This window comes from Astatotilapia calliptera, chromosome 4 (genome assembly GCF_964374335.1).
Source record: "Astatotilapia calliptera chromosome 4, fAstCal68.1, whole genome shotgun sequence".
NCBI lineage: Eukaryota > Metazoa > Chordata > Actinopteri > Cichliformes > Cichlidae > Astatotilapia > Astatotilapia calliptera.
This window is the reverse complement of record NC_137425.1, coordinates 21290780-21318737: the sequence shown is the minus strand read 5'-3', so window position 1 is coordinate 21318737 and position 27958 is coordinate 21290780. Positions and strand designations below refer to the sequence as shown.

The 27958-nt window shown below is 42.7% G+C and overlaps 1 protein-coding gene across 4 annotated transcripts; it reads left to right on the top strand.

The window, feature by feature from the left end:
* The first annotated feature begins 165 nt into the window (after positions 1 to 165).
* Positions 166 to 26207, top strand: nherf1b (NHERF family PDZ scaffold protein 1b). Of its 4 annotated transcripts, none has more exons than XM_080300401.1 (7): positions 166 to 1070; positions 1101 to 1244; positions 18089 to 18265; positions 19995 to 20148; positions 22044 to 22087; positions 24750 to 24869; positions 24959 to 26207. In XM_080300401.1, the coding sequence occupies exons 1-7, from the start codon at positions 510 to 512 to the stop codon at positions 25094 to 25096; spliced, it is 1338 nt and encodes a 445-aa protein (XP_080156527.1). In that variant the 5' UTR covers positions 166 to 509; the 3' UTR covers positions 25097 to 26207. The 4 variants fall into 4 exon arrangements, with proteins under 4 accessions (XP_080156527.1, XP_080156529.1, XP_080156528.1 ...); XM_080300403.1 differs by having other exon boundaries at positions 166 to 1092; positions 1138 to 1244; XM_080300402.1 differs by having other exon boundaries at positions 166 to 1107; positions 1138 to 1244.
* The last annotated feature ends 1751 nt before the right edge of the window (positions 26208 to 27958 follow it).

Below are 27958 nucleotides of genomic sequence, written 5' to 3'. Positions count from 1 at the left end.
TGTGTGTTTTTTATATGTATTGTTTTCCTCAAATTCTTCTTCTTCTTGTTTTTCGGAAATCATCGCGCTTCGATTTGTATTTGCTCCTCCACTGGCCCCTAGTTTGCATGAAGCTGCCAGCTGGGCCGTTCAGTGAACGCACCTCCCTCTTCCTGAGTGGCTTTTCCACTTGTTTTGTGCAGCAACACTGAAAGGGAGCGTCTGCTGATTGAGTTTAATCGGCCTCAGCCCAGTCCCCGGGTCAGGACCTTCAGTGCGCACAGGAGCAGGGGCTTCGCTCAGGATTTAGACCACCTCCGCTGCAAAGAGCACATTAGGAAGAAGCAAAGCAGCAGCGTTTCTCACGGACTGGTCTCCACAGCAGGGCGGGGGGTGGGTGTTTTTTAATTTTTTAAGAGGGTTCCTCTCATTCACACATAATCTTCCTCGGCAGCATCCTGAGGAGGCTTTCTAGTTATTTCCACAGTGAACCAGCAACAGGTTGAGCAGCAGCAGCAGCAGCAGCGTGAATGCGAGTGAAGCCGAACATGCCGAGCAAAAGCCAGTATCTGCGCCCCCGGCTGTGCACGCTGGAGAAGGGGGACAACGGCTACGGTTTTCACCTCCACGGGGAGAAAGGTAAGACGGGCCAGTTCATCCGGTTAGTGGAGCCCGACAGCCCGGCAGAGACCTCCGGGCTCCGTGCCGGCGACCGGCTGGTGTACGTGAACGGGGAGGACGTGGAGAACGAGAGCCACCAGCAGGTCGTGTCCCGGATACGAGCCACCGTGGGCTGGCTGGAGCTCATAGTGGTGGACCCGGACACGGAGCAGCTGCTGAAGAAGCACAACTTGAAGTGCCTGAAAGCTTTTGTCACCGACGGGGTCCCCCTACCCTTCGAGGAGGAAGAAGTGGAGGAGGTGGTAGTGGTGGAAAAGGAGGAGGAGGAGGAGAAGACTGAGGAGGAGGAGGAGAAGACTGAGGAGGACGAGGTAGTGGTGGAGGAGAAGCAGGAGGATGGAGAAGTGAACGGGACAGAAAACGGAGATGAGCCGCGAGAAGAAGAGGTGGTGGAGGAGGTGAAGCAGGAGGAGACACCTGAGGAGACGACACCTGAGGAGACGACACCTGAGGAGACGACACCTGAGGAGACGACACCAGAGGAGACACCTGAAGAGACGCCCAGAGAGTCCACGCCGATCCCAGAGACTAACGGGCAAATCCACGGACACGTGGAGAAGAAGCTGAGCATCAGCTCTGAGAAGGTGAGACACATGAAACTGGTAAATTCCCGCATTTCACGAGAATTTTCGTGCACCAAGTTTTGCCATTTCTGCGTTGTGCAAATGTTTCACTATAAAATCAGGCACCAGGTTTCCCACAGATCAAAACTTTCCCCCATAACTTTTCAAAATAAAAGCCCCTCTTTCTGTGGTTTTATTCCAAGCATCCCCACCCACAATCTATGCCTATGCCAATGATGGCACTTAGATATAAGTGCTGATAACTGCATCAAAGCTCCCTGCTTTTACCCAGGTACTGTTTCATGCAGATAATAGGTGCTCTGTGTCAGCTGCATCCACGTGTTGCCAGGTTGTGGGCAGGCTTTGCTGGCAGGGCATTTGCTGTGGGTGAAAGGCTTGAGATCACGAAAACAGGGCCTCAAACTGTGCCTTTCTTCTCCCAAATAACTGATTTCCTAATGTTTTTCACAGTGCTGAGAGATACAGGACTTATATTGCCAATGCCAATATTTTTAAGCTATAAAGGCAGCTTATGTAGGGGAGAGCAGTGTGTCATGAGATGAATCATCATCAGTCTGAAGACATTTCATGACCACTAAATCACTGTGATGTTTACTTTCTACAATTCATTTTGTTGTGTTATCTAACACAAAAAAACAAACCTTTCAGCTTCGCTACGATACCAATACCAACGATCGATATTCGTACCAATCTGATCATCTTTTTGTTTTCTGGCGTTAAAGAGAATTTACTTGAAAATGTGAGGACAGTGACACATTGAAGCTGAGCAGTTTAAAAAAAGGAAAAAATGTACCCTCAATGTAGAAAACCACAAAAAACAAATGACTTACATTTGTGAGCCATCCACAACAATCACCAGGAAATAGTTTAGTTCCCACTCCCCTTTTAAAAAAAAAAAAAAAAATGAAACAAAATGAAGCCCACTAAGTGCCTTTTTTTCACCCTTTGATCTTTTTCTCTTTAAAAATTAGGGACATGTTCTCAATCTGCGTCAGCCACTTGTTGTTTCCCGAGTGTAAGCACTCAAGAGGATGAGGGTCCCTGCAGTCTGGAACATCTGTGTCCCTCGCTGCAGCGTCTCGGATGTTTATCCCTGAGGCTGTTTGCGTCTGTGTGCGGTGCTCATCCTCCGTACTTAACTGTAGGTGGAAAGAAGGGTCATAATAGCCAGCAGCCGTCGCAAAGAGACAGAGAGGGACCGGCTAAGCTTTCATTTTTTCCTTAATATAATAATCATCATCTTCTGCGGGTGAAGTGTTAAGTGCTGATTAATTGGAAGATGTTTCCATTAACACTTAATTGCGAGACGGCTTCTTTCTTTTTCCTTCACAGGTGTTAAAAGATAAAACAAACAGGCGATGACGCTGCAAACTGAAATTAGGTTGTTTTGCTGTGAGTTGGCCACAGCTGTACCGATGTCTGCCTCTTTTTCCACCTTATGGAACCAAAAACAAATTCAGAAACTAACCAGAAATGCTTGTTTTCAGGAATCATGACCTGGTTACTCAAAAACAAAACAAAAAAGCAAAAAATCCAGACTCTGTTGTCAGCAGTTTCATGTAGGAACTAGTTTCTTGCTAACAAACTTGCCAACCATATTGCCCTGCAGAGGGACGAAGCTGTGACAGTGTGAGAAGATGCCAACTGCATGTGGACTGCAAGTTTAGCTAGCTCCACCTGTCTTTTGTTGGTAGATTATGATGATGATAAACTTTATTTGTATAATACTTATCAGAACCAGTGATAAACAGTTTCTAAAAAACACATAATAAACAAACGAAAAATTCAACAAAGAATCTCGAGTAAAGAATAAATTGGAATAAACTTAAAATGCAAAAATTAAAGTGGAGCCATTAAACCTGATGTAGTATGGTGATGCTTGGATACAACTTGTCTGGACCAACAGTAAGAATTTCTGTTATCTGAGTTGAAAGTCAATAATATTTGCATTCATGTCCATTTCTTGGTGTTTATTAGACAGTTGTTCAGTTCAGAGAGGTTTGTTGAGTCTGTGGACTTGATTGGTTGATAGAGCGGTTTGTCATCAACGTAATGAAGGGATGAAAGAAGGATGTGCCCCATAATAGACCCATAAGGACTCCAGAGTCACCAGTGTAAACAAAAAACCAATTCAGTTGGTCAGATATGAGCTAAATCACTGCATCCCAATGCTGCAGCCTCACAAACCAAACTTTATGGCCTGCTATATCAAATGCCACACTTAATTCAAGCGCTATGAGAATGGAGCACTGTTAGTCTTCGGGAAAGGTTTTGCTATAAAAGATAACTTTTGCGTCAAGGCCAGATTTCTTCTTTTACGTGATTAAAAAAAAAAAAAAAAACCTGTTTTACTGATTAACAGCACTCAAAACCAGAGGAAAAATATGTAACCTGATCTGGTAACCATGTTATTTTGATTATAGATGGCTCATGTTTTTCTGTAAATGAGTAAAAATGCCTTCACGAGAAGAGCCGTCCAGTTACACTGCTTAGTAAACCCGAAGAGATGCAGCAACAAAACCAAGTGGAGCATAAAGCGATCGGTTGTCTAGATGAAATCAGTGAAATTAGTCATCTGTTCTCAAAAATCTGACGCTCATGCTCATTTGACACAGTGTTGCATTTATCATAATGCATGTGTATGTATATAAACTTTTTCTCTTGTACCCGCAGTATAATGACAGCATTCACATACCCAGAGCATGCAGGACTTTTCTGGAAACATGTTTCTGGTATTTATTTAAGCTTCTTTTTTTTTTTTTTCCCTCACATGAAAATAGCAACAGCCTACGCTTGTGCACAGCACTCGAGCACTGCTCAGTTATGTTGTTTGTCCTAGGAATATACAGCGATTGTTCCTGTGTTTACTCTCGATAGTCTCCACAGATGGCCTAATGGAGCTGTGGCAGTGCGGTGCACGCTGGCACGCAAACCAGCGGGAAACAAACGACAGCACTCCTAACAAATTCATTCTCACCACTCGGATCTTTTATTCCAGCTGTCTCCCAGAGTTTAACATACGGAGGATCTGGAGTGAGTAGGGAGCCTAGCTGGGAATTTCTGTTTTTGTGTAAAGGCACAAACCACAGGTTGAGGAAGTAACTTGGGGACACAGTAGAGAGTATGAGAGTGTAAATTGGACTTGAGGGATGCTGTTTAAAGTCTGCTTGCTTCTACGTTGCATTCACAGGCACCCTCAGGGTGTTTTTGGCATTGACTTTACTGTTTCTGGAATTTTCTTCCTACATCCTGTCCGGCATTCCTGTCTCGAATCCCGTTGCCAAGCCAATAACACACACACACACACACACACACACACACACACACACACACACACACACACACAGCCTTGAAAAACACAGTGTTGGTTTAGCGGCCACACGGACACTCCGCCTGTCTGGCTTCATCTTTGAAGCGACACAAAAGAGGGTTCGAAGAACAACGCCCTCCCCGGAAGCTGAGGAGCCCTGGTTTCCATGGTTACACTGATGGTGCTTGTGTGCAGTTTGTGTGAAGTTGGTGCGTGTGTATATATATGTGCGAGGATGGAGGTAGGCGAGAGTGAGAAAGCGAGGTGTGAAAAACTGGATGAGCAGAGATGAAGGTCGAAGTGATCAGCTCTGCCGCTGTCGTCAGCGGCGAACAAAACACACGGGGGGGGGAGAGCAAAACACATCAGCCGTTCCAAAGGTCGTCGTTTTGTTTACCGGGCAGTAAAACTTTTACCCTGCTATTGTGGAGGTCAGTGAAGTGTGCCCGATACGCTCTTCTCTGAGCTTTTGCTGCAAGACTTGTGGGGATGAGTGTATTTTTTCTGGCGGAGTTTGAGCGATTGAGGTGTTTGTATAACATGCCATCAAAACTGGAGCTGAAACTATCAGCCAGTTATTTGCTCAGTCAACACAAAGATTTATTAGCACCTGCTGTATTTTTGACAATTTGATGTTCTTAGTCATTTTTCCTACTCACTGGAATACAATCATGAGCTGTGGGAAAATGAGATTTTCTTTTTTAAGAATGTGTTTTAAGATGACGTTTATCTAACGTGGACTGCAGGGAGAGAGAGCGCGGGAGTGGGATATTTTGAGGACTTGACTGCTTGCTGCTTGCTTAAGCCCGACTTTAAACACTAATTAGAGGGAGAGGCAGGACCGCTAGTGTCGGATGTAATTGACTGAACCTAGTTGAGATTGTATACAGAGGAAAGTGTGTGTGTGTGTGTGTGTGTGTGTGTGTGTGTAAGTACAGCCGACAGAAACCACGCAGACTGCAGGAGCCTAAATTGAGGGACTCGTCTATTGATGTGCTGGCTGTTTGTCACTTCTCTCTCCTCTAATCTGAACTTTCATATAAAACCTGCTCATTAAAGACCTTTCGTGAACATACGTGTTGTTTTTTAATGCAGTCCGTACATAGAAAGCACAGTTCTCAGGATAACATGTTGTGTGGGAGGACTTAATCTGTGTGGCCTGCAGTGCTGGATTTGCATAGCTCTTTTTTTAATAGATTTTTTTTCAGCAAAGACACGAAACTCTCGCTTCCGCCCTCAGCACCAGAACTTCCACTAAGGGTTTTTTGATTTGTATATACTCATTTAAAAGACGTGATTTGTCTTTCATTCGCTGACATGTGATGTAACGCCTTCAGAGGCAGATGCTGGGTAAATTTAACTTCCTCTTAATAGATCAGTAGTCAGCTTGCTGTGATCGTTTGTCATGCAGTTGAGGCTGAAACGGCCACACCTACACTGGCTCTTTGAGCCAGCGTAGTTAGGGCTGTGATTCTGGCTGCTTGCGGGCGTCTAGTGGAGTCTTGGCCTGTGCTCAGTTCCTGGGAAGTTTGTGCTGGTTTCCTGTCATTGTTGTTGGTGAGAGATTCTACCACCTCGTCATCGTGATCCTCTGTCCACCCAAACCCCCCCCCCTCCTCGTGGGCAGCAAGAAGACTCTTAGCAGCTTAGTGCAGAGTAAACTGTGGTCTAAATGCTGGGGAAGCAATCTCACCATTACTCGGCAGTGAAAAGGGCAAATGCATGCAACATTACGAGTGCTAATGCAGCCCAGATGAATAGGGATCTCCCAGGGGTGGACACTGAGTTGTGGTTCTAAGTAAACAGTGCGTCCAGCTGATAAGTTGTATGTTAGTCAGTCTGATTATCATTGTGACAAAGCCAGGTATTGTTCAAGGCTGTGTTTGGCCAATGAATTGCGCGTCATTGTGTTTGTCTGACAGGATCAGATATTCTCCGTGATTCATTCTGACCGACTGACGTTTGCTCATGCGCCCGGGCATGTCTTTGCGTTTCTATTTGTTCTGTGTGGGTGCTTTCATGTGTGTGCGCAAGCTGGTTTTTCACGCCCATGTGTGAGAAAGTTCGGGAGTCACCCTTCTCTGCCCTTTTGTTTGCTAGATATGTGGGGCGGAGGATGTCATGCGCTTCATCATGTTTCATCTCGGAGATCTCTGTATTTGTGAGCCTAACGACTTTCCCGCTGCGTGTTTGTTTATGCGAAACTAGAAGTGCAATATCAACAAATCATTAATAATGTGGACACAGCAGCAGAAACATTCATGACCTGTTATGGTCGTCTGTAGCAGCTACATAAAGATAAATGACCCACACTCCACAGAATTGTATCAGGCAGTTGCTATGGAGCCATTGAGTCAAATCTAGTCAATCCAGTTCACTTCAGTTGTATTTGTATGGCTCCAAATCATAACAACAGTCGCCTCATATTGCTTTATATTGTAAGGTAAAGACCTTGGAATAATACAGATAAAACACCAACAATAAACACCTGTGACCAAGCACTTTGGCGACAGTGGGAAGGAAAAACTCCCTTTTAACAGGAAGAACCCTCCAGCAGAACCAGGCTAAGGGAGGGGCGGGGCCATCTGAGGTGATGGGAGGAAGAAAGGAAAAAAGACACACTGTGGAAGAGAGCCAGTAATAATAAATAATTAATAGAAATAACTACAGTGGAACCCCGACTTACGAATACCCCATTTAACGAAAAATTCAAATTACGAAGGCACTTAACGGCAATATTTCTGCCCCTGTTACGGCAAAATGCCCGCGTAACGAAATCCGCTGGTTCTGATTGGCTGAGCCCACAATACCCACAATGCCTTCCGAATCATGTGACAACCCCCTTGGCTTTCGTACTTGCGCTTCGCTGTTCCACTTGAACGACGTATTGTTGTTGCAGTTAGCAACTAGCCCATAGCCTATCATTCACTCAAAAGGTGCGATTGCTGCTCGGGAACGAATTAATTTCGTAAGTCAGGGTTCCACTGTAATGATTAAATGCAGAGTCCTATATAAACACATAGGGAGTTAAAAAGAAAGCTGCCAGCAGTTTAAGCCTATTGCAGCGCATAACTAAGGGAGTTGAGTAACTGATCGTTTTAAGCTTTTTATTTAAGACAGACAGCAAAAAAAACCAAACATACTTTCTATGTTTTCCGACTCTTATTTCGCAGCTGAGCTCCAGTGGTCATTCAAGGAACTGCAGATTTCTGCACTCTAGTATTAATATCTTGGTTAATTGCCTCTATAATGTTAAGTAAAACTGTTAAAGCAAATAACCAAAAATGGCAATATGGATCCATTTAGTGTTTTAGTAACCGCTGCTGGGCGCTACCACTGAGCACACTTTACCCACTCATCTATTATCAGGAAGCTTTCATTTGAGACGCTGTTTTTGTGTAATTTAAGGGTGGGAATCGTATTAAACTCGAAAGTATTTTATCACATAATGCTGCCCAAGATGACGAGAGTATCAGGAATGTTTTGCAAGGCAGTCACATTGCAGTTTGTTGCAATATCTGTTTAAGAGTGAGGCGAGGAAAGCAAACAGCAGCCAAAGGAAAGGAAATGATGGTAGAGAGCAGCGATTGGAGGGTGTGCAACAAAGGCCCCGTCGGTACTCCTCAACCTGGGAAATTGCCACGGTTTCGTTTTTTTAACGCACAGGCCATCAGGGTAAATGAGCATTAGCTTTCTTAATGCCAGCACATGTTCATATACCCCATTGTTTAAATGTCAGATAATCATGAACTGGTAAAAGGAAAAAACTGTCAGGCAGCACTCCGGTGTAAGCGTCTGCAGTCAAGTTGGATCAGCAGCACACTGTTGTATTGATCGTGGAGGTAATAAATAATCAGTGGCGTCAGTGTATCACGCAATTAACGGCGCTCTGTTTCACTGAAACCTTTGTGACACCAGCCAAACAACGACGCCACTGTCCCCGACAGCCAAGGCCACTGTGGCCCAGGTCAGGGGTGGAACCTGAACCCTTACTGCGGGTGTGTGGGTGGTTTGGTCGCTGCCTGGCGATTGGGTCCCGTGGGATACTGGATGGAGACTCTACAATGTCACATTCCATTTCGCTCTCCATTCTGCCGAAGGTTCACCACCCCGGCCGGACAATGAGCCGAGGCGCCGCGCCCTGCCGGGGGCGGGGGGGAAATGACTCGTTGTGCACCCTGAAATAACCCCCCTTCCCAAAGCACAAGGTCCTCTCCACCCTCGCCACCCTCAGAGAGCGTTAATACACTTAAGCAGCACAAATATCCATTTAAACAATCTCACGCTGTCTTTTTCATTAATAAAATCCTAAATATATCTTGTTGGTGAGGTCATCTTAAGAAGTTGGCTCCAATTTTCTGAACCGTTTTTCACATTTTAGGCTCAAAGTCAATTTTGGTTACTTGTGATGATGATGGTGATAGTGTTTCTGTGGCTAGCACACATGACAAAAATACAATAGACCTTTCCTGTGCAGCTCTGACGAGAGACAGCCCTTCCTGGGCTAATTTTAAAGTTTGCTTACATTTACTTGTCAGGGAGAGACAAGAGGGGAGAGAAATGCATTTAGAAGATTGCTTTTCTTAACTAAGTGTGGCTTTAATAATGTGACGCAGCCCCTTGGCATGTTTTGAGTGATAACAATGAGCCAGAATTTCTTCTTTACTTTTTTATGTGGCCTTGAGCAGTAGCTCTGCAGGCTTTCTGAAGGTCTTTCAAAGGTTTTGTTGTTTTGTTTTTCATACATTGGATGCTTTTTCACTCATTTTCAGTCCAGTCCTTGTACCTGACCATTTTCAGACGTGTGTGTGTGTGTATTTTTTTTGTTGTATTTATTCATTTATTTATTAAGCCACTTAACAACAACCTGTGCATTATTCAAGTGTAACACAAACACATCATTTGTTCCCATTTCTTTAGCTCAATCTACGATTGATATGTATATCAAAGATAACACACTTTCACGGGCTTAAAATAGCATTTTAGCACCAATGAGGTGATTCCAAGAGAGCTCCTAGCTGCAAACCTGGCATATCTCAGCAGGGTGTGCATTGTGTGCTTGAAAAATCTGAGGAAAGTGGACACTGGAGAAGGACACAACAAAACAAAAAGAATTGGCAGACCTAGAACATCATCTAAAAGTCATGTCTTTAAGAAAAAGGAAAAATGTCCTGTTTCTTGAATGTTCTTCAAAAAGCTTGGAGAAATATTTCTGACGACTGCTTAAAAAATGACAAAACTGCACGAGAGAGTTTGTGTTGGAGAACAGAGGTGGTCATGCCAAATGTTGACCTTCAAACTCGTTGTGTTTGCGCATGTTTCAATAAATCACTGGACCTATTTCCCATTTTCCTACAGCAAAATAACAAGAGATTAGTGGTGGTTTGAGACTTTTGTATGTGAGACTGTATAGTAGTGTGCAAAAGTACAACACACTGAATACACGAGATGAGAGAATGAAGTTCAAAATATTTTCCCTAGCAGGCTGTCGTCAATATGTACCATATAAGGTGATTTCATCATCGTATGGCTTCGACTCACATCTGCATGTTCTGCTTTGTGAGAGCCAAATTTAAAAGCAAAGCCCTCTGACACCTTTTTCATGTTCTATATTTACTCCTCCCTTCCTCTTGGTGCATTTTCTTATAACCACATCAACTGCTGTGTATGTGTGCGTATTTGTACGTGAGAGGTCAGACTTGGTTTGTTGGGCTCGTGCGGCACTCAGGTCCGCAGGGGTGGAGGGTCAAGGACAGGAAGACTGGCTGAGGAGATAAAACCGTGTTGATTTGCGATGGAACAAACCATCTGGCTGTTTTGATGCAACTGTGAGTTTAAAACTGAGGACTGAAGGGTGGACGAACAACAAAAACCTCTCGAGCAAAGCCAGAACCTTCACTTTAACATTTTCAAAGACGCTGAAGTGAAGTCTAGGCCCCTCTGGTATCTTATCAGTGCGTGTACCCCTGCTGTGTTGACTGACATTACCGTTCTGTGTTCAGGACTTCCCCCAAAGAGTTCATCGTAACGGGAACCCTCTGTAAAACCTTTCTTTGCTATCTTTTGTACAGCTAGTTTGTCCCATCCTCAAATGGAAGTGGGGGGGACAGTAGGGTGCTTTGTTCAGCTCTCCGCTTGCCTCCCAGCTGGTTTAATGATCCAGCTTGAAACCCAACACCCCTATCCCGCCTGAGAGAGTGGTGCGCTCCATACACTCAAGAGGGCAAAACTTGTGCCGTGGTTAAAAAGGAACCAGGTTTGCATCAAACATTAATTAAGTCTGCCCTTGAGGCTGTTAATCTGTTAGAAACTACACATGGCAATCACAAGGAGCCGGGAGGTCAGCAGTTTGTCGCGTCACTGTGTAACCACGATGCCTGGCAGCGTGTCATTTTAGTGCTTATTAGTTATGCTGATCAAAGAGGCCAAACTCATGGGAGAGCTTCCCCCACTCTTAGTAAAACGACAGGGGGTATGAAGCAATCGGCAAAAAGATGAAAGAGTGACCGCTTTAAATGACATCTGCATTCAGAGCCCATCTGAGTGTGACAGGTTGCAGTTGATGATTTGCAGGACTTGAGTTTTATTGGATGTCGTCAGCAGTCGACAGCAGCTGCTTGGGTAGGAGAACAGTTTATGTAATAGGAAATTTCAACATGAAGGGTTTCTTGTTTTTTTTTGTTTGTTTTTTTTGTTGTCCTGGGTATGTGAAACAAAAAAAGAAGAGTAGTTGAATCGTTATGACTCTGATGATCCCCTGACTTTTATTCCAATGTCATCATCAGGTAAACATTCCTGTTTGTCCAGTGCTTTGTTTTTATGGCTACGCACTGTAAAACTAATGTCGTTCCCATCGCACTCATCTTTACAATATGCTGACCGTAGCAGAGGCAAACCGCAGATTTATAGCTTCACAGGCTTTTTTTTTATTTGTTTGTTGTTTTGAAGCAAGAGGTCGACCATATTTGGACTGGAGGGTGGAATGCTAAGGTGTCGGCTAATGCTAAGAAGCTTGGTTAGCAAGGAACATCCACGAACTGTAGGAGTGCATTGCTTAGACAGTCCTAGAAACTGATTGGCAACTACTTGGCAACCAATGGTTACTAAGGAATAATATTTATTCCCTGACTAGTTGAGTGGCTGCTGAAAGTTGCTGGCAGTCATGGCATGAAATTGGTTGCGAAGAGGTATAAAGTGCCTCTTGGTAAGCGTGATTGGCTTGATCACTAGCAGGATGCTGCGGTCACCTGTAGTTTCCATGGAAGATACTAACTTGGCTTGAAAAAGTGCCATTTCCATTTCACTTTTTCAAGTTTGACTACCGCTCAGTGGCTAGCTGAGTGTCGGCAACATCCGTGCAAGCTACGGGTGACCATAAGCAATCATCATCTTGTGGTGCAGCACCCCCTTTCCAACAAGTTTCACCTAAACTCTAGCAAACGCCAGACAGGGAATACTAATTTTTTTTCCTAGTGATTGAAGGTTACCAGGCACTAACTAGTCGGCCTGTGTGACTGGGGCATAATATAACATGAAAACCTCATTCATAAAAACACACACACTTCTCGTGAGCACTCTATTAACGTCACAACAATCAATAATATTTGTAAGATAGTAGCATTGAAAGGGCTCTAAAGCCACTACTGTCACACTGACTAGAATTACAGCAAAAAGTGATACTGTATATGTCATCCTGTGAGTCATCCCTTACCTAAACCCATTATAGGGCTCGATTTGAATCATAACAAGGAGTTTGTACAAGACCAACAAAAGTCTTATGTCCTCCAATAACACACTGCTCCAGCGAGTGACCTTTAAAGAGTTAATTTTATATGAGTGAAGTGCGCTTTTCATATACTTTTTTTTTATTATTATGGTGAAAGTTTATAACAGTGGCTATAAACTTTTTTTATTTCTACCTTAAACTTTGGGGTTTTAAGCCGGATTTAAGTGGCCATTAAAGGAACTGCAGTTTGTGTCATTTTTTTTTTTTTTAAGCTGCTTGAGTACGTAACTATTGCCTACTTAACGTCAGCTAACATCGAATATAACGTTTGCTTCTACAGAAATATGAGCACGAAACCATAAGATTGCTGCGGTAGTTTGCAGTTTCATCCCTTGTCTCGTGTGCCAGTTTAAGTTTCCTTCATATCTAAATAAAACTTATAGATAAGAGAGCTTCATTTTCAGCATCATCTCCTCCCCATGTGATTTTCTTTTTTTTGTTGTTTTTTTTTTTTTTAAGTGCTGCCTGTTGTTCACTCAGAGGCCTGTGAGTTGAACTTTGCCATCATGCCTTATCTCATGGTTATCACAGCTTCCTGAGGAAAGCCAGAAACAAGTCTTAAAGAGGGCCACACAAATCTGGGTTGGGGGATCTGTTAAAAAAGCTCAATAAGAAACCTCTAAAAGCTGCTGCGTTGTGAGGCAGCCGTGTGACTCAGAAGTGTGGTTTTGGAATATTAAAATGGGACCTCGTATTGTCTCGGAGTTATTGGTATTCAAAGCAAGATAGAAGCTGCTCACTCGCACACACGAGTCGCCCGGAAGAAGGTGTGTGAGAGTGAAAACCAGCCGGCAGCAGCTGGGAAGCAGGTTTTATTTTTTCTTTCTTTTTTTCTTTTTTTTTTCTTTTTTTTTTCAATAGAGATTTCTCTAGATGCAAACAAATATTACTCAACTACCTTCCTACTAACAAAAAATGGTTTGGCTTTGTGCGGACTGCCCAGTGTTACTTAACCGAGTGTTGATGCTGCTTCAGTAACAGCGGCTACAAGTGGTTTAATAACTACTAGATTCTGTGAAGTAACGTGTTATTTTATCACGTTTAAAAGTCAGCTTATGGTCAGTTCGATCGCTTATCAGAAATTATGTCAGTGTTTTATTGCTGGAAATCACAATACGACGTCACAGCTGCTGTGAATAACCCTGGTATCATGGGATTTATCAGTCCCACCTCTGTGTTGTACAAACTTAGCATGTTTGTCAGGTTTTCCTATTTGCCCTCCTTTCTTCCTTCTTTTTTCAGCACAGGTAAAAGTATAAAGTAAAAGACAAGCAAACAAGAAAAATTAGGCTTTTATTGAAATGGTTTCCACAGCCTTCCTATATGTGTGCAGCTTTTCCATGATTCCTGATTTCTATGCTGTGTGCACACTGCAGGTGACAAACTGATGCAGTGGATAAGCACAGTTGCCTGCATTGCCACATAGCCATCATACATGAACATAGGAACACGTGACTGCAGACTGAAGAGTTTGGATCTGCAGCCAGTTGCTTCTACACAGATAGCACGAGGTCAGACTGGCTCTTCTGGGCATTTTAATGAAAGCGGTTTCATTTATTAGCATACGGCGGCACATCCTGGTAGCATTTCTGTTTCATTCTGAGAAGTAAAGGCAGCACAGGGGGAAGCATACTGAGGAAAGATGTGTCAACATTTCCTGTTCGGCACTTCTCTCCTTGAAGGGAAAGTGTGTGTCACTTGGAGAGTGTGTGTTCATCTTGAGACAAACTTTTTCTTCTTTTTTTTTTTTTTTTATCCAAAGAGAAGTTGTTTACACAACAGAAAACCTTGACTGTAAAGTAACAGGTGAAAAAGATTTAATCAAATGCTGAACAAGAAAACACCATCCACTGTGTGATGGTGCAACCAAACCCTGGACATGAACCTGTCACACTCCCATTAATACTTCAGTGTAAACAGGTTTAAAAGTCACGACAGGGACATCAGCTGTGAAAACTAGGAGGCTGAGTACTTTTGCTTTTTGTTTTGCTTTTTTTATTCACTTGAGCTGAAAATGAGGATTTTTCTGTGAAACTGGGTGTTTTAACATTTCAGTATATTGGGATTGACTTGTTTTTGGAGCGACTGTTTTACTTAGGCATTATTTTCCTGTCATGGAGGTTACTTAAATGGGCTGTAATAGTGAAACTCTCCATTCCTTTAGTGTAAAGAACTTGAACCTGAGATATCTTGATATAAGGAAAAAATGCAATTTCAACAGTACATCTCAGAACCTTTGAAACTGTACTTCATAAAGAAAAACTGCTGTAGTAAATGAAAGTAATCACTTACTACTATCATTTACAGCACTTTGGGCTCAGTTATAAGAAACAAATGTAAAATTACAGAGAAAGATCTGAAAGCTAGACTGTCCTGTAATTACGGTATAACACAAATTGTTTGTTAATTCACAGAAATGCCACCATCTACTGGAAGCTTTTTCTAGTAGACGGTAAAAAAGAAAACAGTAATTTCTCTGTCATCTAATTCTTTATCTATTACTTATTTACTTTGGTTTAGTATGAATGGTCATGGAGGAGGTCTGTAACAGTAGGCAAAGCTGTTAAAGTTGTGAAAATACAGTTAAAAGTCCTCAATTAATCCCGGCTTTCACATTTTTCTAAAGCCGTGCAGTGGGCCAGATTGGAGTCTTTACAGGGCCAATTCTGGCCAGCAGGCTTTATGTCTGACACCTCTTTGATTGGATTAATTTATTTTTCCTACCACATATTATGCGCTTGGACTGGGAAGTGCCCTAATCCGAGTAAAGTTTTACACAGATGTTCCTAATCTAAGCTGAGCTCAGGCCAAGAGCGAGTCTGCCGGAAGGGGAAGACACAACTTCACAGTTCAGCATATCACTCTGATTTAACCACGAGTTTCAGTTGGTTATACCAGGAAGAGCAGCGGTATGAGAGAGTGAGGGAGTTTACACAACATGCCATGAATGTTAAGTCCTGTGGGCCCAACGTATCTGCACCTCATTTTGTAACCGATCATCAGATTTTTATCAGTAGTGAAACTGATAACAAGTAATATGAGTAAAGCGTAGCAGCAGCATAATCACACACACACACACACACACACACACACACACTTGGCATCTTCAGTTGTCCTCCTGGCTCATGTGTGTTCAGCAGATTCCACAGATTTCAGACCCGCGTGGAGATTCCTCGGCCCTCCACTCCTCTCTGATACAAATCCTCCCTTGTTGTTCCTGCCAGAGACTCTCTCACCCTCTCTTCCCTAAGCAGGAACTGCTAATGTCAGCCAGAGCACCAGATGATGAGATTCAGGCCCATCTGACGCTTCGATGTGTCTGAATGACACTCGATATTTTCACCCACTTTTGGGGGGTTTTTTTTTCTTTTAAATGGCACATGGTGAACTGAGTGACTGTGGATCACACAGACTCAGAGCTCTTACATCCAGTAGATGATAACTTGTAATCACATTTGTGGTGAGAGCCAGCCTTTTTATACAGATAAAGCCTCTCTCTACCACCGCACAGAAGAACAGTGCATAGAGTTCTTATTCAGGATTTCAGAATGAGGGAAGGTCAGTAATAAGAAACGCCGAGCCACCAATTCAGACACGGTCTCCAATTTTCCCTTTAGTCTCTACTTTTAAAAGCCTCTGTTAAATTTATAGGACTTGCAAGGGAGGGCTCCCTTTTCCTTTTAGCTTGGGTGTAACTCCAGAAGATAAAGGTTAAGCAATGCGCGAAAAATTTTTTGTGCAATTGGTTCGCAGCGTGATGAAACTGTTGCTCTTATCGGGAGCACATTTGAACGGTAGCGTGCACGTTCTGCTGCACGATGGGGCTCTCGAAAGAGACAAAGATGGCCGGTCTGCATCACTGATGAGAACAGACAGCGCAGTTTACAGAAGTGCCTTCACAATCAAGACATCGTTCTGTATCTGCAACTCTGTGCGTGGTGTGACGTATCCTGTTTTTGTTGCACTATCTTGTATCTTGGTTGCTCAGTGTAGACACATCCTGTGGAGGACAGTTTCTTGCATTATTCAAGTGAACATTATCCTTTAACGTGTATACAAAACGATTACTAATGGAGTGGAAAGGAAATGATAAATATGTATGTTTGGGTCTAACTGCCAGACTATTAGTTTAACGTGGAACGCCGGTGGTAAATATTGAGTTTGAGCTCCAATTGTTGTTTCTATTTATGATCGTAAACTCTTACAGCTCACATGCATACAAGATTCTCTTAATCTTCTCATCTAATGTTATGATGGAAATAAAAAGGGAACATTTCCCCCTAATAGTTTAAGCTGTGCTTTCAAGGCAGACGTGGCGCTGTAATATAAATGGTATAATTCTGCAGAAATGAACCTTTTTCTGCTTCAGTACACAAACAGCTCGCAGGAGGCAGAGCATCTTTATGCATTACTCCCCCCTCAAATGAAACTCATTTTTCAGACGATGCATTAAGTCTTTGTTGTACTCGTCGCCTGTTTCCCTGAAGTGGGCAAAGGTCCTGTGCTGATGAACACGAGTGCGGTGCAGGAGGTTTGCTGTCGGATCACGTGATTTCTAGGATGTGGAAGTTCCTTGTTTTGGAGCCACCAGTGTTCATAGTTTCCTTTTTAATTCCTCTATTTTGTATATAATTTACATGCATTCAGTTCCTTTTTTTTTTTTTTCCCTTTAGGTTTTAATAGGAAACATGTGTCTCTTGACATGAAACATGTTTCCCACCTGGAAAATCGATTTTATCTTTTTTCAGGCGCTTTATGCCGGGGTGGCGGAGGATTGGTTTATATAATGCAGTGAAGTCATTCGGTTCTGTTGTGGAGTTTTATTACGACAGGAACTGTTGAGTCAGACTGCCTCGGTTATTATCATGTCCACTGTTCAGCGATGTTTAAAAGGGATTTTAATCAATAAGGCCTCTGCAAGAACTTCCTGCAGAAAAGTGAGTCATTCATACCTGATTTTTATTTATGGAGCTGGCTCATTGTCTTCCAGTGTACAGTTGATCAAGGGCAGGGGAGCACAGCACAGCCGCTCTGATGTGGAGGGAGTGTCGGGTCAGATTTGGTCACGGTGACAAAGATTACCCTGACCAGTGCTCCTGTATGTTGCTGTTTTGACCTCTTTGATGACAAAGCCTTTAAAGTTCTCTTTTTGCTAAATAAAGAAACTGCTTCATCCATACAGCGGAAGGGAGGTTCTGGGACCGAGCTCCAGGTTTTTGTTTTTTTCCCCTGAATGACAATATGGCTCTAACTCTTCCTGCCATCCCAGAAACAGGACAGGACATGGGAGAGAGGGGAGGCGGTCAGAGGTCAACACCCAGCTTCCATTGTCCTGCAGACCCCGAAATGAGTTAGGTTGTGGACCGGAACCGGTCCCTTCCTTAGAGCCACCCCCCTGCCTCTCTCGGTTTTTCTCGAAAAACCTTCCCAGCAGACCTCCAATCACATGCCTCCGAGACCCTTTTCCTTCCTGTTGAGCAAACAGATTCACGTGGGCTGAAACAGCGGCTGTAGTTTACTCTCGATTATCAAAAACACAGCGGACAACAAAGCAGCATGCAGCAGGCAGCTGCATGTTCAACCTGGGCTCTATATTCATGGTTAACGACTCACTGGAGCTCTCTGTGATCTTTGTGCCTCTTGTTCTTGCTGAACAGACACCCACGGTGGAGGTATTTTTATAAACATGTTGCTATACCCTGTGCATGTCACATACATGTTGTTTACATCCGATGTCTCTCCCTGCAGGAGCAAGAGGTGCGCGCTGAACTGCGGCCACGTCTCTGCGTGATCCAGCGAGGCACCAGCGGATATGGCTTCAACCTGCACAGTGAGCGGGCGCGGCCGGGACAGTACATCAGAGCTGTGGATGAAGACTCTCCAGCAGAAAGGGCAGGCCTGCTGCCCAAAGACAGGATCGTAGAGGTAAAGTGAGAGCGTGCGGGCTGGATCTCAGTAACCTAAAACATTTTTATCTACTAGGAACAAAAAACATTATCTGACTAGTTTGAAAAGTTTACAATTTTTGAAAGAGGTGCCAAATAGTTACAAAGTGCTTCATTATTCATGAGAAGCAGCTTATTATGAGCCTTTCAAGCTCCCTAAAAATATCCCTGCATTGTATCCTGATTAGTCTGCCATACTTCCGCTCTATACAGCCTCCACTGTTTTTCTTTGTAGTTGGATAAAAATAGAGAATAATTGTGTAGCTTGTAATCAGGCCTCACCTAAAGCCTGGTTGGAGATGGAGACCTTTGTTCACATTCAATAATTCAAGTTATCTCATTTATATTTAAGATGTTTGTCATATGTGTTGCAATCTTGTAAGTATCATTTTCCTCTTTGCCTGCTCAGCTGTGGAAACCCTTGCCATGAAGCTCCCAGTACAGTTTTTTGTGCTGATGTTAATGTCAGGAGGGTTTAAACTATTACTAAACTACTAAATTATTGAGCCACCAGAGCCTATGTGACCTTTACTCACTGCTGTGGTTTCTAAAGACATCCACTATGCAGTATTACCACTTACAGGTTATCGCGAAATATCTAGGAGGGAAGAAATTTCACAAACGAATTGCCTACAGCATATATATATATATATATATATATATATATATATATATATATATATATATATATATATATATATATATATATATATATATATATATATATATATATATATATATATATATATATATATATATATATATATATATATATATATATATATATATATATATATATATATATATATATATATATATATATATATATATATATATATATATATAAATAAATAATATAAAAAAAATTGATGACAAGCAGGAAAAACAAACAAACATCTGGTCCGAGTGAACGGACTCTTTCTGTGCAGTACTTAAAAACGTAATCAGAGCAAAGAATCGTCTTCTGACGTGAAGGACGCCTCCTCTCCCTTTGAAAGTGAATAGAATTTATAAAGGAGAGAAGGATTCAAAGGACTACAGGGTCTGCTGGGAGTCTTTAGAGGGGCTTCCAGTCCCTGAGAGGTGCCCCAGACAGCCACACCACCCACTGAGGTCTGGGGCTTTGTGAGGAGCCGACAGCCATTGTTACTGCTGTTACTGGCTGAGCAGCTATTGTCCGGCTTCCTCTGTAGGACTGGCTTTGACGTGCAGATCCACCCTGTGACCTAAACACACACACACACCCTTCATATTTCACATGCTTTCCCATAGAGATTTTACACCAGAGGAGTCAGCTGGTCTTCTGGGAGACACGTGACACTTATACCAGACTTAAAGGGCAACTGTCACAGTGACGTAGGAAACAGAGTTTATAAATGTATACAGACATATATATGAGAGATAATGGAAAGTTTCAGGATTCTTTGTTAAGTCTGTGCGTGTGCAATTGTGTGTGGACACACAGGATTTCCTGCCCTGGAGCCTTTGGCAAACAAACTGATAATATACAGGAAAAAAAAAAAATTCCTGACAGTGATGAAGTTTGTTCACTTCTGTGTGGGAATGAAGATGGACAACCACGAAAAGCAACAATGAGGACTTTTTTTGGTCATGTTTTGAAGGGTTTGCAGACGGTTTTGCAAAGTTTAAATATCTCATTCATGTCTAATGTCTCTCTCTGTCTTTTTTCCTCTTTTTGTCTTCTTCAGGTGAACAGTATGTCGGTGGAGGGTAAGACGCATTCAGATGTTGTTGCTGCCATTAAAGCCGGCGGGCACGAGACCCGGCTGCTGGTGGTGGACCCCGAAACAGACGCCTTCTTCAAGAGGTGCCGGGTCACCCCCACCTCTGAGCACCTGACTGGTGAGAGCACAATTTCATGCTCATTGTGAGGCTTTACAAGTTGTGCAGAAGGGGTGGAGCAAATGAGTGCATTTAGCTGCTTTATCAGACATGTTATGGACACAAGCCTTCTCCTTCCGTCTTCCCAAACAAGCAGCACATTAAAACCCCGCTTTTTTTTTTTCCTCTCTTCGCTCGTTTCTTTCTGTCTTTATTCTTTTGCCAAGGATCACAGAGAGACAGAGATGCTAAGCCACTTCCTGATATCTCCCCCCCATGTTTTTGATCTGAAAACATCACCCTTATCTAAAAAAACTGAAGGCTTTAATGCTGAAGTCTCTCTTCTAAAGTTTATTATTACACAGCAACTTAAATAAACCACAAGTGGATAGTTTGACCCTCCCCACCCAAAAAAAAGTCAGCACATTTTGTCTTTAATCAGAGGAGTAATAGCAATAATATTTAAATATAATTACAGGCACGAGAGATGCCTCTAATTCCTTGCTCGAAGACTTTCTAACTTTTCTCAGGACTGGGTGTACCCACCACAGCCCCCAGGGGGAGCACTAGCATAGCCTGTGACTCGGGGTCCCTCCATGGTGCAACAGCTGGTCCTCTGTGTGGGTGTGTGGCTGGCTGTGGTGCAGCGTCTGAGTGCCACTCTGCCACAGGAGTTCCCCCCCATATTAACATGATGCCACCAGCTGTTGGCATGGCAAAAGCCTGGGCATGCTCAGTGGGGAGGGGGTCAGCTGTCAGGGCCAAGGTCCTGAGTTGCCAGGTCCTGAGCTGCTGGTATATACAACAAACCTGCTATAGATTAATGTACATCATCTAGTTTAGTAGAAGCAAAGCTTGTTTCAGATTCTGTTTAGTCTGACTAGATTCAAAATCCAAACGATACTCGGATTACTTTCGTGCATCACAGCAAAAAAGGAAAACTTTAATTTAAGAGGGAGAAACCAAAACAAGTCTTTGATATTTATGCTAAAAATGACCTAAATGATTGTTTTATTACTTAAATATATTTTGTACTTGATGTTTGTATTAAACGTCTCATGATTATTTGAGTTTCTTTGTAAAATGAACTTGAGTAAAAGCATAAAGGGGCAAATTTGTACATTAGCACAATGCTTAAATAATCGTAGTTGGTTTATTGCAGTCAGACCTAGTGCAGGATTAAAATAATAGCGCTCTACAGGAGAAACATTCCAGTGAGGTGTTTCCCAGGTAACTGCCTGCACTTCTCTTCACATGCTGCCCACTCAGAGGGCACCTGCCTACACCGACTCTCCGTGTCAGCGCTCACACACTCTCTCACACTCTTTCTCACACGCACACACACACACACACTCTGCAGCCCTGCTGGCCAGCACCTTTTGTTTGGTTTCCAAGGTGCCAGCTCCAAGTGGCCTCTCAGCCTGGAGCTGGATCTGTATTAGGACTTGGAGAGGCTCCATTCAGACTCAGGGGTGCAAACACGCTCACACACAGCAAAGACCTGAGGGCTCAAATCTCAGATTAGCTCTGAAGGAGCAGCTGATAGAAGCTACAATAACAAAAAGGCAATTCTTGGCTGTGCAGAGAAACCGAGGGAGGGATGGAAGGTAACGGTGAGAGATGGGAATGTGTTTGTTTGTTTGTGGGAAAAATAAATAAACATGGGGAAAATTTTTGACTTGAGCTTTTTGAAAGATAGCTGATCGGAGGAGGACCATCTCATCGAAGAGATGGCCCACTGGTGAATTATAGATGATCTAGAGCAGGTGCTGGCGAGATGAAAGTTGAGCTTAAGAGGAACTCTTGATCTAGGAAAGTGGAGCTCTGAAGGACAGAAGGTATCATGACAGTGCCACGGCAGGGAGCCTGAGAGCTGATGCTGATGACTAATAGTTGCTTCATTTTGTTTTTGACAGGTCCGCTGCCAGAGCCCATCGTTAACGGAGGGATGGAGGAGAAGGTAAGACCCACCAGAAGCACTTAGAGGTTTGCTTTAGCAGGGAAAGGTCTTTTTTTCAGACTCAAAAACAAGAAGTGCTCCTGCTTTAAATGCTCTGTTGCTCTTCATGTGCTGCTTAACCCAGCGGGCCAAGGCCAGGCAAGGAAAGCAGCATTCAGCTTTTGTTTTGGAGTGCTGCGCCACACGAGAGAATCGATAGGCTGCTGAAATGAGTTATTAATCGCACTTTCCTGTAATTGTGTGTGTAGTTCCTGTAGAAAACTCCACCCAGTCAGCCATTAACTTGAAATTATTTGCAAAAGTTTGACAGAGTAATGTAAAAAAGAAAAATCTGACAATAGGATTTTCCCTACGCACTTTGGGCTGAGGCGTGGAGAATGTCGCAGCTTCCTGCAAATCCCGCCGGAGGATTTGGGTGTAATGCCGCTGAGACACAACAGTCGACGTTTACAGCAGGAGGCGAGCGAACACACTCCCAGTTAGACGAGAAATCCGTTACTCACTTTGTTACCGCAGGAAAAAACGTTATGCTTTACACCGAAAGCCACGTTTGCTTACTCACACAGCTCTTTGTTGTACCTGCCTTATATTTATCTAACATCTACACCACCCACATATGACACAGGAGGAGGAAGAACTTTCAAACTCCTCACAGGCGCACAGTTTCTGTCCACTGAAACACTGGAGAGCTTTTAATTTGAAGTGGAAACAGGAAATGTTGAGTCTTTTATAAATGGTATCTTTAACAGAGCGGCCTCGGATCAAAAGTAATTAAGCGCCACCACAAGGAATAAGAAATGGGAAGCAGGAAATATGAACATTGTTCTTAGTCTTTTAACTTTTATTGTTTAAAAATTTCAAATCCTGTTGTGACGAATAATAAAGGAAATTTGAAGTCACGGTGCCATTGAACATAGCTAGCAGGTACCAACTGTTAAGGTGGATTGTGGCATTTCATGTTATGAGAAGCAATCAAGACACCTTAAATGCCATTTATACTGTGTGTGTGTGTGTACATATACGTATATATGTTATATTAAATATTCTATATATATTTATATATATTCAAAAGTTCAGAAATTAAAGACGTTATTAAACATAGATAGCTGGGCATCGTGTCATCTGAGTGAGCATGCGCTATGAAGACTGGTTTTGCAAGCCAGCTCTGCAAAATCTTAAAATTCTCTTTGGAGCCAGTCTTTCTGCTCCAGCCACTGAAAACAGACCAACTACTCCCACTTTATAGAAAACCTCTCTGGGCAAACGCTACAGCGGGTGGTGGCACCAGCTTCAACCTCTGGCATTAGCTTTATTGCTGCTGGGTTGAGACATTTAACCTGACTTTCTCTAAAGGAAACCAGATCTGCCAGCTGTAGATCAGGATAGGTGTTTTTTCCCCGATTTCAGTGTTTACGCTAAGCTAAGCTAATCAGCAACTTGCTTTACTGAACTACTATCTCTGGCTCCTTTTCACATCATTTCTTTTGTCATGTAAACATCCCATCTGCCCCACCTGGTCGTGGCAGATGGCTGCCCCTCACTGAGCCTGGTTCTGGTTTCTTCCTGTTTAGAAAGGGAGTTCTTCCTCCCTACTGTTGCCAGGTGTTTGCTCAAAGGGTTGTCTGATTGTTGGGCTTCTCATTGTAAGGTAAAGATCCTACAATAATACGGAGAAAAGATCTTGCCGCTGTATAAATGAGTGGTTTCAGTATTCCAGCAAATTTGTGTGTGTGTGTGTGGGGGGGGCTGCGTCACAGGAATGCTTTCTGAGGGCCTCTCAAGTAACCGAGTCTTTCGTTCCCGTGTGAATACCTTAGACTTTTATGTAAATCAGGCGATGACTTGAGATAATGGCCGGGTTCGGATGAAGAGCACAAACTGAAAGAAGCTACTGTGTTTAAAAGCGGCAGCCTTTCACTTTGGGCCTTTGTCCAAAAATGCTCAAAGTGAAGCCTGACCCCGGACTTCCCGCCAGTCAGGATCTACATGTGCTGCGGTGAAGTTGCATGTTCCACGTATTGTTGCGTAACAAAAGGTCGAAGAGCTGAGAGGGAGGGGGGGACGTGGGAGCAAGAGGTCAGAGAGAAATCGTCACGGAGGTGAAAGATATTTTTAGTGGCCTAAAAAACCTAAATGCAGTCAGGATTTACAGGCTTAGTGCTGATTCTTCCTGTTACACTGCAGGAAAGGTTAGGGTTTAAACTCCTGCACGCTGCTGGAAAAATGAGGGAGCGTTGAAAGCTTTAACCAGGAAGAATTTCTCAGATTTCACCTGTCACCACTCTTATCAAAACAAAGATTAACTTTGAGATTTTACTGATTAGATAACACTTTTTGCCCTCAGATATTTCCAGAAGTATTAAAAGCATCTTGTGTGTGTCACTAAATTGAACACATTTAACAGTAAGAAGGGACCTCAGAGCTGTGAAGTGTATTTAGTTGTTTTTATGAAACATTTTTGATGTGTGAAAATCGTCTTGGAAAAACCTGCAACCTGTTTGTCATTCATAGGCGGAGAGTACCTTTTTTCTTAATAAGGGAAAAAATAACTAATCCAATGCTGCCTCCTGGTGGAGAGGTTTGGTATTGACAGGAATGTTGGGAAAAAGTTGGAATTTTACAAATCTTCATCAGTGATGCTCACTGGCATTTGTGTTTGCAGGTGAACGGCAACGTGGCGAAAGAAGCAACGAGGGATTCGAAGGTGTCCGTCAGCCCCTCCCCGTCCAATGCCTCGTCTAACGCCTCGCTCACAACCCCGCCCGCGAACACCCCGCCTGAGGTAACGCCACACAAGACAACACAGAGTGCAGCACTCACTCTTGTTAGAGTTTCCCTGGTTTTCTTACTCGCTTGCTTTTCTTTCAACAGGGAGCAATCACAGACACCATCCCGGCTCTGAACCTGACGCTGCAGCAGGTCAAAGAGCTCGCCCACCAGAAACGCTCCAACAAGAGAGCCCCGCCCATGGACTGGACCAAGAAAAACGAACTCTTCAGCAACCTATAGGGCCTCACCTGAGACACACACACACACACAAAGCAATCAGACAGATTTTTTAAAAATTATTATTATTATCTTAAAGAAAAGTTCCAGCCTTTGGGTAAATTATTCCTTTTATTATGCTCTTCATGCTATTATAACCCAGATATTATGCTATAAAATGTCCTACTACCAAGAAAAGTGCATATGCCAATGAGAGAGAACTGCATGTGCAACCATGGCCATGTGTGTATGCGGGCGTAGGTTTTTCTGAGCTTGTGTGGATCCAAGAAGGAGCGCTAAGATTCCTTATCCGCCTTTTAAAAGTTTATACTAATGTTTAAAACACTGAAGTGTCTTCTGATAAAACAGCGCGACAATCAATACATTTTTCTCTGTTTTCGGGAGCAAACCTCTGGCAGTAGACAGAGTTGAACTGCTTTTCATGTCCTTAATTTCACTGGATTTCTTTTCTTTTAGCGGATATCACCATAGAGCTCTTTCTTCTCTAATTATTTCTTACATTTTGGGAAATGCTTACTGATGCCTTTTAAAACTGGAAATCGCTGTATTTTGAAGTGTGTTCTATTATAATATATGTACATACATCATATATCATGTATATTTTTTACGCATATGACTTAAATCCACACCGTAACGAACTCAACTTTAACCCTTTGCTACAGTGTCGTCCTGCCACTCAACGATACCCGCGTTATCTTTTATAAAATGTGAACTGCAGCATATTATTAGTGTAACTTATACCGCCCGTATAACCATTATTGTTACTGTGAATGACTGCTCACACAGTTCACATTTTTAGCATACTGAATATTTTTATTGGAAATTAGAAATTGTGAGGTTTTTTTTTTTTTTTGTTTTGTTTTTTTACTTATTTCTGTGTAAAGAGCTATAATTGTGTAGGATTTGGATGATGTTCATAAGAGGGGAGTGGCTGCGTGTCTTTTAAACTATATGCATTTGTCCAGTATTGATAAAGGCTATCATTTTAATGACTGAATTATATGAAGAGTTTTTGTAGTTTGTGTAAGCAGTAAGAGATTTCTATTCTGTAATGCGTCGATCATCTCAGCGTTATCCTGGTCTTTGAGAATAAATAAAAGTACTATACACTGTGTGTGTGTGTGAGAGAGTGTGTGAGTGAATAAACGCCGGTGACTGGGACCTCGACCTCCAGCAGGCCACAACGATGCCGCCACCATGTTATGGTATACTTTGAATCAGCCGTTTCTCTCCTACTTCCCCCTCCACATCGTCTGGTAAAAGATCATCTTGGTTTCGTTTTCATTTGCTGAAAGAATTTTCTCTCCTTGATTTAAGGGTTCATTTTGGGGGGGTTTCAGTCTAATGATGAAGTCTTACTTCATCAGTAGGAGCGTTGAATTTCAACAAATTCAACACTTTGAATGAACAACAACAGTCACCTCAAGGCACTTTATATTGTAAGGTAAACCCTACAATCATATGACACCCTATGAGCAAGCACTTTGGTGATGGTGAGAAGGAAAAACTCCCTTTTAACAGGAAGAAACCTCCAGTAGAACCAGGCTCAGGGAGGGGCGGGACCATCTGCCGCAAACCATTTGGGATAAGAGAAGGAAGACAGGACAACAGACATGCTGTGGAAGAGAGAGTTTAATAACAAGTATGATTCAGTGCAGAGGGTCTATTAACACATAGTGAGTGAGAAAGGTGACTGAAGAAGAAACACTCAATGCATCATGGGAATCCCCCAGCAGCCTGAACCTATTGCAGCATTACTAAGGGAGGATTCAGGGTCACCTGATCCAGCCCTAACTAGATGTTTTAGCAACAAGAAAAGTTTGAAGCCTAATCTTAAAAGTAGAGCTAGCGTCTGTCTCCTGAATCCAAACTGGAAGCTGGTTCCTCGCATACCATTTTTAAATACTCTAGGAACCAGAGAGTGTTTGTAAAATTGTGTGTAAAATATCTATAACTGGTAAACTGTTTATATAATACTGAAACCCCAGCAGCTAGATCAATGGAGGAGTCAGCAACATATAAAATAGTGTCATCTGCATAAACATGTACACTCTGGTAGAGATAAAATTGCATGTGTACAATGTGAATAAACAAGCCTTTGGCATTTAATCAGAAAGACTCATATTTTAAAAATACATAAATAAAATACAACACAATTTTAAATATACGTGTGACGCTTTCAGTGTCCTCATTTCCTCAGATAAAGTTTTCTGAGATTTTTATAGCCTACAAGTCGGGACAGCAGAGTGGTGTCCGAGCCACTCGTCTACCCTCCATCATGTCACTGTGTCTCCAGCAGCTGTCTCTTACTAATGGCCTCGACCTTTCTGCTCTTCCTTTATAACCCCACCATCATTATCACATCTCACTGTCACACCCCGAGCTGTACACTTTCTGTCTCTAGGGTTCAATTAACCTAATTGGACTTCATGACACTGATGGAGGGTGAAATTAGGTAAAATGATGACTCGGTAAAGATACATAATAATAATGATGATGTTTGCTATAATTGCCTATTAAGATTAAACAGAAGGGTGATTGTTACAGCGACAGTATGAATTCTGCTCGTATTAACTAGAAATACTTTGAGTACCCACATAATGTTTGTGAAACTTTCTATTAAAGAACTCTTTCACCTTTGGGGGCAACTAAATAGCTTTATTGTGCAAACAAAAATTAGGAATTTAAATTTAAGGACATCTGATATCCACTCTGATGCTAAAGTTTACACTAATCGTAATAAGAGAGCGCTTTATTTGTGAGTGTTGAGAGTGGAGGACAGTTATAGTGCTGTATGAAACTGCAGCCAGCAGGTGCTTAACTTAGCATTAGCACGTAGACTGGTGTATGTGTCAATTAAACAAA

What these genes read in the sequence shown, in the direction of transcription:
- nherf1b (XM_026165384.2), top strand. Translation starts at nt 510, where the DNA reads ATGCGAGTGAAGCCGAACATGCCGAGCAAAAGCCAGTATCTGCGCCCC. An exon ending in CCAAAGACAGGATCGTAGAG is followed by an intron (nt 18,266 to 19,994) that starts GTAAAGTGAGAG and finishes TGTCTTCTTCAG; the next exon opens with GTGAACAGTATGTCGGTGGA. An exon ending in CACCTCTGAGCACCTGACTG is followed by an intron (nt 20,149 to 22,043) that starts GTGAGAGCACAA and finishes TGTTTTTGACAG; the next exon opens with GTCCGCTGCCAGAGCCCATC.